General features: G+C 43.4%; 1 protein-coding gene across 1 annotated transcript in view; it reads right to left on the bottom strand.

The window, feature by feature from the left end:
• Positions 1-5782: 5782 nt before the first annotated feature.
• The window catches only part of CNOT9 (CCR4-NOT transcription complex subunit 9), a 29314-nt gene continuing 22513 nt past the window's right edge, over positions 5783-12583 (bottom strand). The window contains exons 6-8 of the mRNA XM_045777620.2: positions 8693-8791; positions 8216-8307; positions 5783-6571 (exon numbers count right to left, since the gene is read on the bottom strand). Of these exons, the coding sequence (XP_045633576.1) occupies positions 6403-6571; positions 8216-8307; positions 8693-8791 (360 nt within the window). The 3' untranslated portion in view covers positions 5783-6402. The remainder of the gene's footprint in view (positions 6572-8215; positions 8308-8692; positions 8792-12583) is intronic.

Genomic DNA, 12583 nt, shown 5'->3' with positions numbered 1-12583 from the left:
ATGCGGCTCGAACTTGCAACCCTGAGATCAAGAATCACATGCTCCCGACTGAGCCAGACAGGGGCCCCTAACTATATATATTTTATGTATTTTTCTATATTGTGTTATATTTTACAGCAAGAGGGTTTCCGATTTTTGCAGTTGGTAATTTCTGAAGTTTTATTGGTTTTTCATAGTTCATCCGTTGAGTTTCCATATTCTCCTCAGAGTTTGTTTTTGGTTTTTTAAAGTTTATTTACTTATTTAAGTAATCACTACACCCAATGTGGCACTTGACTGAGCCAGCCAGGCACCCCTGAGAGCAGGGTTTGATAAAGAAAGAGGGGTATGCAGGGAGGGGAGGCTGAAGAGGGAGGCCATTCATGGGGAATAGAAAGATTAAGGGGGCATCAAAATTTAAATGGTGCCGGCTTTAATAGAGCACCTGTCTTCCTCTCCCATTTCTACTGCCCTAACATCATCGTGTCCTTAGTTTTCCATGCTTCCCCCTCACATTCCTCGCTCCTTCTACACTCCAGGTTTACGTATGCTTTGCCTCTATTTGCCTCACCTAATTGCTGCGGAACTTCCTTCCCTTCTGGGGGTTCGGTGAGGGGTATTATCATTCCTCCTGGATTTTCTGGGAGAATTCAGATCTTAAATATTCTTTTTCAGTGTTCTCATAAACATACCAATCCTCCCCAGATCATGCATTCTGATTTTGGGGGGCAGGCACTTGGGAGACTTTCACAAGGTTAGAATGGCTCCAAAGAGTGGCTTAGAAGACTAGCCTGCAGCAGGACGATCTTTAGATCTAGGGAGGGAGCAAACAGACTGGGGGGGCGGGTTGCTGGTACAGGAACTGTCCATGTGGTTTGGTTGCTCCTATTTCCATAATGGTCCTGGCCCTTCCCCCGCTGTTGTCTATTATTAACAGATCCAGAAACTTGATCAGGGCAGCAGCAGCAGAGGGATTTTCTGGGAACCATGCCCAGGAAAGGCCCAGAAGCGCTAAATTGAAATGAAGGGGCAGCTGGCAAAGAGGGAGACCTAAGCACTGTCCTCTCCTGCTGCCACGCAGACAAACCGAGACCCTCCTTATACACAGGGGAGATGCCCTAAACATCTCGCTTCTCAGTACTAGAGAGTCAGAGACCAGTTCCCCAGTCCATCCAGCCAAACTACTCAAACTTCTGAAATAAAGCCCATTTTCTTTGTGGTCAAAAATGCAGCTCAAAAATATTAAATTCCACGTGAAAAACCATCAATATGAGACCACTTGTGGAATTAAAAGCCAGGATACGTAACTTCAAAAGACCAGAGAATATATAGCCATTCCTCAATTCTGACATTAAAAACAGAAAACTAAGGGGAAGGGGAACAAGGGAGGTATAAAATCAGAGAACAAGATGATGGAATTAGAGTAAAAAATACAAGTGGTGTGATATTCCATATTGAGACAAAATCTTCAGAAAAGGTCATAAAACAAAACACAAGAGTGTGCTATTTGTAAGAAGCATGTCTACAAAAAGGTGTTAAAAAAATAAAATGTGGCATAAATCTTAACAACAACAAAAAGGTTGAAAGTTAAAGGAACACATCTGGAAATGGAGACTCCACTTTCGTCCTTACTCGAAATTGCCTTGGCTGTCTTGGCACTTTGCATTTCCATACAGATTTTGGAATCCGATTGTCAATTTCATAGAAATAAACCTGCTGGGATTTTACTCAGAATTGAGTTTAACCAGCAGATCAACTTGAGAACACTGGCATCCTTACAATGTTGTTTTCTAATCCATGGAGAAGGTACATCTTTCCATTCTTTTATGTAGGAGTTTAATTTCTTTCCAGAATGTTTCGTTGTTTTAATGTAAAGGTTCTGCATATCTTTCCACGTATCTATTTTGAGCTATTTGATTTCTTATGCCCTATTTTTTTTTAAGGTTTTTACAATTTTATCTCTACATCCAACATGGGGCTCAAACTCAAGACCCCGAGATCAAAGTCATACGCTCTTCCGAGAGAGCTAGCCAAGCATCCCGTTATATTTTTGAAATTCCTTGTGTGTGTGTTTGGAAACAAGTAATTGACTGTTTTGCATACTGACTCTGTATCCTGGGCCCTTGCTGAATCCATTTCATTCTAAGAGTTTGCAGGCTCTTTTGGATTATCAGTGTACGCAGTCACGTTGTCAGCAATTTTGTTCTCTCCTTTATAATCCTGTCTTATTTTCTTGGTTTATCACACAGACTTGGACCAGTATAATGATACATGGGAGTTGTGGCAGTGGACATCTCTGGTTCAATCCTAATTTCATGGAGAATGATTTCAGTATTTTTTCATTAAGAGGTTTACTATAGCGTTTTTGTTGGTATCTTTTGTTAGATTAAGGATGTGCCCTCCTATTTCTTGTTTTCAAAGTTTTTTTTCTTTTAATCATGAATAGGTATTGCATTTTGTAGTGTTCTTTCGTACATCTACCTAGATAACTGTGATTTTTCTATTCACATTTGTTGATTGTTAATTGCATTGATTACAAGTATTGAATCCATCATGGTTTTTTACAGTAAGCCCAGATAAGGTACGTGCATCATCATTTTTCTAGATTGCTGGATCTGATTTGCCTGTTTTTTCCAGGTATTTTACATCTACATTCACAGGAGAGTTCAGCCCCTGGTTTTCCTCTGTGATATCCTTGATGGGTTTTGGTGGCTTCGAAAGTAAATGGGGACCTGTTCCCTTATTCTATACTCTGGAACTTCATGGAAAATTCGTGAGTTTAAGACACATGAGTGATGTGTCTTTTTCTATTTCTAACATTTTTTGGTCTAAGGTCTACTGAGGTTTTATCAATTTTATTGTTTTTGAGGGAATGACTTCCTACTTCATTTTTTTTTCTTGGACATTTGTTTTCTATTTTATTGACTTTTGCTTTTCTTTTCTGTATTTTCCTCTATTTTTTGAATTTGTTATGCTGTTTTTTTTTTTTTTAAGATTTTATTTATTTGACAGAGAGAGAGACAGCCAGTGAGAGAGGGGACACAGGCAGGGGGAGCGGGAGAGGAAGAAGCAGGCTCCCAGCGGAGGAGCCTGATGTGGGGCTCGATCCCGGGACTCCGGGACCACGCCCTGAGCTGAAGGCAGACGCTTAACGACTGCGCCACCCAGGCACCCCTGTTATGCTGTTTCTTGACATAAAAATTAAGATCACTATCTTCAGCCTCTCTTTTGTAACGTGGATTAAAACCATAAAAAGTATTACTTTACCTGTATACCACAGGTTTTGATATGGTATATCATCATTCAATTTTTTTTGTCAGGGACTTCCCAGTTTTTTCCCCTAACTTAATCCCCCCGTGTTCACAGAACATTATTTTAATCTTTAAAAAATTTTTGAGGCTTGATGGTCTACCATGACCGCTCTCGTAAATGCTTCTGGCATAATTAAAGAGGATATGCGCACTGCTGGTTTAGAGTATAGTGATCTGCCAATTGAGTTAGGCTTGTTACTTGTGTTGTTCAACTTATCTGTTATGTTAGCTTTTGAAATAAATGTATTAAAATATTTTTTTAAAAAACGAAATTCCACAGCATTCAGGAATTTCATTTCATTCTATGCTTTCCTATTCCGAATGTTTTCCTTGGGCTTTTGACAGCAATACCTTTGTCTATCTCCTCCCCCACCCTTTCTCAGCCTTTGAGCCGCAGTAGTGAGCAAAGGAATGCTATATATGGACAGTAAGGAAAGCATGCTCCGAAGGCTACCAGCGCCTCTCCGTGCCCTGTTCCACCACTCAGTCACAGGCCCTCCGATGCCTCGGAAAAAATCTGGAAGCAGAGGTTGGCTCTGTCCTGCTGAGTGCCAGAAACAGGCATGGAAGTTCTGGGGATGTGTGCAAAGTCTTGAACCTTGGAAGGACATGAATACTAAAGTCTGTGATAAAATGTTTCCAGCACTACCTCGTCCCTTCAAGTCTCTCCCACACCACACTAAATTCTGACCACTACGGCCAGGAGTGAGGTTCTGTGTCAGCAAAAGACATTTATCAGATAGAGGGTTACCACCCCAGCCTCCCAAACGGCTTTTAATACCTCAGCGGGACTCTTCCCAAAGGACCTAGCCGCCGGGGAACCATCACTGCCCTCTTGGCAGAACAGTGTGTTTGTGTTGAACAGATGGTAGAGGCAAGGGTGACAATGATCGTGTGACCAGAGTGCCTAGAGATCTCCATATTGACAAAATCAAATCTCCAGTTTAAAGGAAAAATTATTTTTATAAAAACAGAAACAGGTTTTATTTCAATCCTGTTAGGGAGTGAGAGGGATGGCAAACAAAAACATGAAGGGAGGGGTCTCTTTAAACACACCTGACGTCAGGATCAACTACATGGAATAACACCCATTTCATCCCTCCCCCAACTCCTAGTGGGGTCCAAGGCCGGCTGAGAATAGACGGAACAGGAGTTAAGACACCACTGGCACAGTAACATGGCCAATGCCCCAAGAGATGGAGAGAGAACTTCCCAGGGAGCAAGGCCCTGGGCCTCAGCTGCTTCCCCAGTGGAGGAAGAATGAGAAAACTTTGGCTCAGCAGGAAGGCAGTTGGCAAAAATCAAGAGATCCCTTAGCGGGACGCCCCAGATCACAAAACTACGGGCTGAGGGAAGTCCAGACATCTGTCCAGTCCGAGCTGCTCTCTGCTTTCTCCAAGACCTCTGCTCTTCAGGCTTGGCACTGAGAGCTCTCCTGGTTCTCCTCTTCACTTTGGAAGGCAGGGGAGTAAGTGCTTATTCTACCCTTCCTACGTCTAGGCTACTCAATGACTACTTTCTCGGCTCTGGAGGCAGAAGCCAACTAACGAGGCCGGCTCCCTTTGTGCAAGTCGGCTCGAAAGAGCCCTTGGGTCGGCAAACTGCGTCTGCAAAGGTTTCTCTGAGCTCGCTCCTCAGACGGACCCGCCACAAACTTGTTTGGAGATACCTTCATCTGTGTGAGATGTGGACAGAAAATTCTTTGTCTCTCTCTCGAGTTGGATTAATAATCCCACCTTTGACTGGAGATGGGGATGAGAGAGAGAGCAGATGTTGGGCAGGGGGGAGGATTGGGGGAAAGCCAGGCAGCTCACACTGCGTTACAGATTCAAGTCTCTGGACTGTGAAGGGTCATCTAGAGCTCCAAGGAAGGAAGGGGGAGTCGCTGACTCAATACGAACAAGTGGAAGTATTTTAGTGGCAACCCTGTAATTCCCATAGACCAATAGGGAACGTGTCAAAAAAAAAAAAAAAAAAAAAAAAGACAGTGAAGAAGCAGAGTCCAGCCCTCTATCTTAAATCTGAATAAAATGAACTCATTTAGCTAATACCACTTCAAGTACAATCGTGAACACAGATGGAGCTGTGGAAATTCATACTAAAGAATGGGATCAAATAGTCTGTCGTCTTGATCCCAGGCACCCTCCCCTTTAAAAGTCATCCAGAAAATCTCTCTGAGGACTGGAATTGAAGGTGAGGTCCATGCCGCCTCTCCTCCCCCAATACCCTTCTAGGACAGCCTGATGAATTAAGATGTCTGTTGAAGTTTAATAGGAGGAACATGAAAAAGGGAAAAGCACTGAGATTTGGAAAAGCTAGCAGCTAGAGCCAGAAACAAGGTTAGGGTCCTTGTGGCGTCCAGAACTGGGGGCAAAAGGGCGGAAAGGGAAGGGAAAGAGGCTGTGGGGTCCTGTTGTCCTTTGGCTTTATCCTTCCCCTGCCGCCCATTCCTCCCCACAGCTCGTGCAGCTATTGGCCTGCTAGAGGGGGTGTAATGCCCAGACCAACTTTTTATTAAGCTTATGCAGCTAACAGACTTGTAAACAGTGCCAATTGACAAAGTTTTGCTGACTATTACAGCTTGTGTCCACTACACACACCTCTCTCTGACATTAAAAACACAAGACCAAAGTAAACAAATACTAGAGAGAGGATGAAGAGACACATCTTGAGTCTTCCAGGAAGGCAAAATAAAAGACCGCCACACGGCTTGGTCCCAGGCGTTCAGCATGCCGAGCGTGCTGCCACCGTCGTGTCCCCCTCCCCGCCAGCGGCTGGTACGGGGGTGGGGGGTGGGGTGGGGTGGGGAGAGGGGCCACCACAGGCATGCTGCAGACACAGCATTCGCTGGTGTTGACACTCTCCTGGAGCTGTGGTGGCAGACTGCTGTGTCAGGAGCCCATTTCCTGGGAGTAGCGGAGGGAGCCCAGGTCCCGGAGGCAGCCTGAGATGGCAGCCCGTTCACCTCAGCGGTCACCTGGCCCCTGTTCTCCAGTGCAGTTCGGCATTGAGGTTGTCTATTCCCGGTCAGCGGTAAAACCTGAGCTGTTTTCCTCGCAGGTTCCCCCTCCCTTCCCCAACTCGGGGGAGTAGTAGAAGGGGGCGGGGAGGATCACTGAGGGGGCAGGGGGATCCCCCGGGGATCTGTGACTTGACCCTCTTGCAGGTTCTTCACCAGTTGTGCAAGCCAGCGTTTCGTGGTGGTGTCATCTTTTAGCACCTGGGCGAAGGTCGTGTCCTTCAGCTGGTCAGGGAGGCACTGCCTGAGCGCTTCACGTGCCCTACATCAGAGACAAACAAGCCAACCAGGGAGACCAGCAAATAAACCCACATTGGGGGGACAGGGAAGAGGCCCTTTCTTAGACATAAATAGACAGAGCTCGGGACTATGAGGTTCAGTCAAGTTATCTTAAGAATCCATTAAAATTCCTTAAAACTTGAATTAGGCATGGGCTCAGAGATCTCCAGGATCTGTCATCCGTGAACATTTTCAGAATGCTGTCTCCACGTGGAATTCCAAGACAGCGAAATGGAATGGAATTGTGCCATCGTTCGATGCAAACTGCCTTCTGATTTATTACAGTAAACATGCTCAAGGTAAATGAGCTCACGGTAATGCTCAGGGTAAAAACAGACGGGCTAGCGTCCATGAAGCCCTCCCCAAATCAGCACACGGACAGGGAAGATGACCTGGCTCGCAGTCGGAGAAATTACTGAACTTGAATTCTAAATTAATATAAATTTGTGTCTTTCTAAAAACTGCCTCAGTTTCTTTTCTCTTTCCTTTTTTTTTTTTTGAAGTAAGCTCTACACCCAGTGTGGGGCCTACACGCTCGACTCCGAAATCACGAGTCGCGTGCTCTACTGACTGGGCCCACCAGATGCCCCTGTTTCAGTTTCACACTTAAAATGCTTCGTAAGAGATGAGAAGTAAAAACAAAACTATGGTAGCAATGTTATCAGATGAACTTTCAGACGTTTCATTTTCTTTAAAAGATGACCAATGGGAAGTCAAATCTGAAAACCTCAGAAAGGTAAACGCCAATGGTTTATAAAGCTGTTTTAAATAAAGTTACGGCTTTTGTACCCAGACTAGTTTAAATAAACATATTTTCAAACTGATGAAAATAGGAACCACTGAAGAACAGGACAAGTAACAGGGTTAAAGAAACAGCTAGGGTTTGAATAACCTCAGTGGCAGAAGGCTGCGTTCACATTAAATCGAATTATCCCCATTCCCAGGAACACAGAAATGGCCCCATTATGTGGTTTAGCAGAACCGGAGCAAGTGGCTTTCAGCATGAATTATGGATTTACAAAGCAAAAGGTCAAACATTTCTAAAATGCACTATATCTACAATGTCTGATTTCTGACAGAAAGATTATGAACACAGGGAGATAAAATAATTAGCTCAAGGACTTTACAGGAATCAAAAAGAGAACTGAAAATATAATTCAAGCGCCTCTGGGCTCCATTCCTTTCTTAAGAGATCTTTGAAAGTATACTTCTCTTTCTGACCACCTGGGGTAGCAACAGAAAGCTCAAACCACAGGAGTAATGTATCATAAGGTTCCCTGGGAACTGTCTGGACTCTCTGGAATTCTAAAGCAGGGCACAGTTACAGAGAAAAACCTCTGATGGATTTTTTTGAAAGTAAGCTCTATGCTCAACGTGGGGCTTGAACTCATGACTCTGAGATCAAGAGTCACATGCTCTACTGACTGAGCCAGCCAGGTGTGCCCAAAACTCTGATGGATTTTTAAATTTAGCACTTCAGATTTTAAAAGGATTTAAACAAGTTCTGTTGGAGTAATTATCGTTATATCCCTTCCCTACCCTAAAGATGTAGGAGCTATGCCATGAGCTGGGACAACTATTCACCAGAGTATTTCCCCCGAGTCCCATAAATCCTGCAAATGTTTACCTGGGATTGTCTGAGAGTCGAAGGTAACACCTCACTACGTGCTTCAGCAGACGGGCGGAAGGCTCCTTGGATAGCTGCAGGACCATCTTACCCTGTTTTCCCCCAAAAGGGGTTGGGGTTGGAAAAAACACACAAACACAAAATAATCCTGGTTGACATCAGAGATCAGATATTTTTTTTTTTTTAAGATTTTATTTATTTATTTGACAGATATAGAGACAGCCAGCGAGCAGGGGGAGTGGGAGAAGAAGCAGGCTCATAGCAGAGGAGCCTGATGTGGGGCTCGATCCCATAACGCTAGGATCACGCCCTGAGCCAAAGGCAGACGCTTAACCGCTGTGCCACCCAGGCGCCCCCAGAGATCAGATATTTTAAGAATAATTATGCAAGGTTCCAGGAAGCTGTTCAGTGTCGACTGCAAAGGGACTAAGCTGTGTGATCAGAAGTAACTGTAAGGGGGTAGATGAAAGAACTCACCAGGATCATGGCAACATGGGAGAAACGCTCGTACGTTTGACATATATATGCCAAACCGGTGTCATCTAAGAGGATCTTCTGGAGGATGAACGTGGCAACCTGGAGTAAAAACAAAAATTAAGGAGTCCAAAATGTTGCTCAGACTTGTCTCCCAATGGTCGATTCATCTTCCAGGAATAATTGTGAGCCAGAAAATTAAGCAGAGACCCTGACAATATGTACAACTTAGTCAATAAGATATGCACAGTTTAAACAAAATTGATAATAAACATTACCATGGTGAATACTTACTATTTGCCAAAATACTTCCTAAAGGCATAACACGCCTTATCTTCTTTAATTTTTCTTTTTTTTTTTAAGATTTTATTTATTTATTGGACAGAGAGAGCACAGCAGGGGGAGTGGCAGGCAGAGGGAGAAGCAGGCTTTCTGCTGAGCGGGAAGCCCGATGTGGGGCTCGATCCCAGGGCCCTAGGATCATGACCTGAGCCAAAGGCAGATGCTTAACCGACTGAGCCAACCAGGTGCGCTGCCTTATTTTCACGACAAACCTATGAAGTAGGTACCACCGTTAATCTCTTTTTACATAAAAGAGTAGGTTCTGGGTAAGAAATGGACCCTCGGCTCTTTGGGCAACTAATCTTTGACAAAGCAGGAAAAAACATCCAGTGGAAAAAAGACAGTCTCTTCAATAAATGGTGCTGGGAAAACTGGACAGCTACATGCAAAAGAATGAAACTTGACCACTCTCTCACACCATACACAAAGATAAACTCCAAATGGATGAAAGACCTCGATGTGAGACAGGAATCCATCAAAATCCTAGAGGAGAATATAGGCTGCAACCTCTTTGACATTGGCCACAGCAACTTTTTTCATGACATCTCCAAAGGCAAGAGAAACAAAAGAAAAAATGAACTTGTGGATTTCATCAAGATAAAAAGCTTCTGCACAGCCAAGGAAACAGTCAAAAAAACTAAGAGGCAGCCCACGGAATGGGAGAAGATATTTGCAAATGATACTACAGATAAAAGATTAGTATCCAAGATCAACAAAGAACTTCTCAAACTCAAAACACGGGAAACAAACAATCAAATCAAAAAATGGGCAGAAGATATGAACAGACACTTTTCCAACGAAGACATACAAAAATGTTCAAAATCATTAGCCATCAGGGAAATTCAAATCAAAACCACATTGAAATACCACCTTACGCCAGTTAGAATGGCAAAAATTGACAAGGCAGGAAACAACGAATGTTGGAGAGGATGTGGAGAAAGGGGATCCCTCCTACACTGTTGGGAATGCAAGCTGGTACAGCCACTTTGGAAAACAATGTGGAGGTCCCAAAGTTAAAAATTGAACTACCCTATGATCCAGGATTGCACTACTGGGTATTTACCCCAAAGATACAGACGTAGTGAAGAGAAGGGCCATATGCACCCCCATGTTCATAGCAGCATTGTCCACAATAGCTAAATTGTGGAAGGAGCCGAGATGCCCTTCAACAGATGACTGGATTAAGAAGATGTGGTCCATATATACAATGGAATATTACTCAGCCATCAAAAAGAACGATTTCACAACATTTACAGCAACGTGGACGGGACTGGAGGAGATAATGCTAAGCGAAGTAAGTCAAGCAGAGAAACACAATTATCATATGGTTTCACTCATTTATGGAACATAAGAAGTAGGAAGATCGGTAGGAGAAGAAAGGGAAAAAGGAAGGGGGGGTAAACAGAAGGGGGAATGAACCATGAGAGACTATGGACTCTGGGAAACAAACTGAAGGCTTCAGAGGGGAGGGGGGTGGGGGAATGGGATAGGCCGGTGATGGGTAGTAAGGAGGGCATGTATTGCATGGTGCACTGGGTGTTATACGCAAGTAATGAATCATGGAACTTTACATCAAAAACTAGGGATGTACTGTATGGTAACTAACATGATATAATAAAAAATTATTATATATATAAAAAAAAGAGTAGGTTCTGGGTAATTATCAGATTCTTAAAAATGTGGTACTTTTTCAGGTACCGAACACTGACTGTGTGCCAGGCATAACTGCTAATCAATAGCTGTTAGCTTAAGGTCCCAAGTGACAAAGCCTCTAAGTCGTGGAGCTGAGATCCAAACCTACTTTGAATACAAAGCTTTTTCTCTTTTCCATGGGCCAAGATGAGTTTAGAAATTCAGCTATGCCTCATCTCTTCCAAATGAGGTCAGTAAAGCTTTTCCTACTTTTTTTTTTTTTTAAGTAGGCTGCATGCCCAGTATAGAGCCCAATACAAGGGCCTGAACTGTCGACTTTGAGATCAAGACTCGAGCTGAGATCAAGAGTCAGACACTTAACTGACTGAGCCACCCAGGTGCCCCAAGCTTAAAAGATCTTTAAGAATTAAGATTTTGGGGGCGCCTGGGTGGCTCAGTCATTAAGCTCTGCCTTCGGCTCAGGTCACGATCCCAGTGTTCTGGGATTGAGCCCTCCATCGGGCTCCCTGCTCCGCGGGAAGCCTGCTTCTCTCCCTCTCCCACTCCCCCTGCTTGTGTTCCCTCTCTCGCTGCCTCTCTCTGTCAAATAAATAAATAAAATTTTAAAAAATAAAAAAAAGAATTAAGATTTTGAAGCCTCCCTTCTAGCACTATTACAACAATAGCAAATAATATCCTCAATTTAAACTCATTAACTCTTAAACAAAAGGTACTAAAAAAATACTACTTTAATTCAAGTCAAACAATTATTTTAATGATTCCTTTCCTTGGCTGCTCATCAGAAACAACTGTGGGAATTATTTATTTCATTTTACTATTTTTCTTGGGTATAAAATTGTGGTTGGGCTAAATAACGGCCCCCAAAGATATACAGGCCCCAATAACCAAACTCTGTGAATGCTACCTTCTATGGCAAAAGGGACTCTGCAAATGTGATTAAGGATCTTGGGGACAGGGGTGCCTGGCTGGCTCAGCTGGAAGAGTACATGACTCTTGATCCCAGGTTGTGAGTTCCAGCCCTGTTTTTGGTGTAGAGATTACTTCAAATTAAAAAAAATACAAAAACAAAAAAACATCTTGGGGAGATGAATCATTCTGGATTATCCAGGAGGGCCTTAAATGTAATTACAAGTGTCCTTATAAGAGGGAGGTGGAGGGAGATTTGACCACATAGGAAAAGGTGATGTGACAGACAACAAAGAGATTTGAACATGTTACATTGCTGGCTTTGAAGATGGAGGAGGGGAGCATGAGCCAAAGAACGTAATTCTCGAAGCTGGAAAAAGCTAAGAAAAGGATGCTCTCCTAGAGGCTCCAGAAGGAATGTTGCCGTACCAACACCCTGACTTTAGCTTGGTGAAACTGATTTACAGTTTCTAAGTTGCAGAACTATAAGAGAATAAATTTGTGTTGTTTTAAGCCACCAAGCTTGTGGCATTTGTTATGGGAGCAAGAGGAAATATACAGAGTAAAATGTGTATTGTGCACAAAGCGTGCTCATCTTCCGTGTATCTTAATGTATTTTCACCTATGTACACATTTATGAACTACAACCAGATTAAAATAAAAAGATTTCCGGCACTCAAGGAGAGTCCACTGTGCCTTTTCTCAGTCAATACCCTTCCCTGAGAGGGTGCCTATGTGGCTCAGTTGGTTAAGTGTCCAACTTTGGCTCAGGTCATGACCTCAGGGTCCTGGGATGGAGCCCCACATCAGGCTCCATGCTGAGCGGGAAATCTGTTTCTCCCTCTCCCTCTGTCCTCCCCCTGCTTGTGCATGCTGTCTCTCAAATACATAAATCTTTAAAAAAAAATACCCTTCCTTGAGAAGTAAACACTATTCAGACTTATCCCCACTGACTGGTTTTGCCTGCTCTTGACTTTCACGTAAACGGAATCA

This window comes from Ursus americanus, chromosome 1, assembly GCF_024610735.1.
Source record: "Ursus americanus isolate L20-20 chromosome 1, mUrsAme1.1.p, whole genome shotgun sequence".
Lineage (NCBI taxonomy): Eukaryota > Metazoa > Chordata > Mammalia > Carnivora > Ursidae > Ursus > Ursus americanus.
Note: the sequence above shows the minus strand (reverse complement) of the source record. Positions and strands in the feature narration are given on the sequence as shown.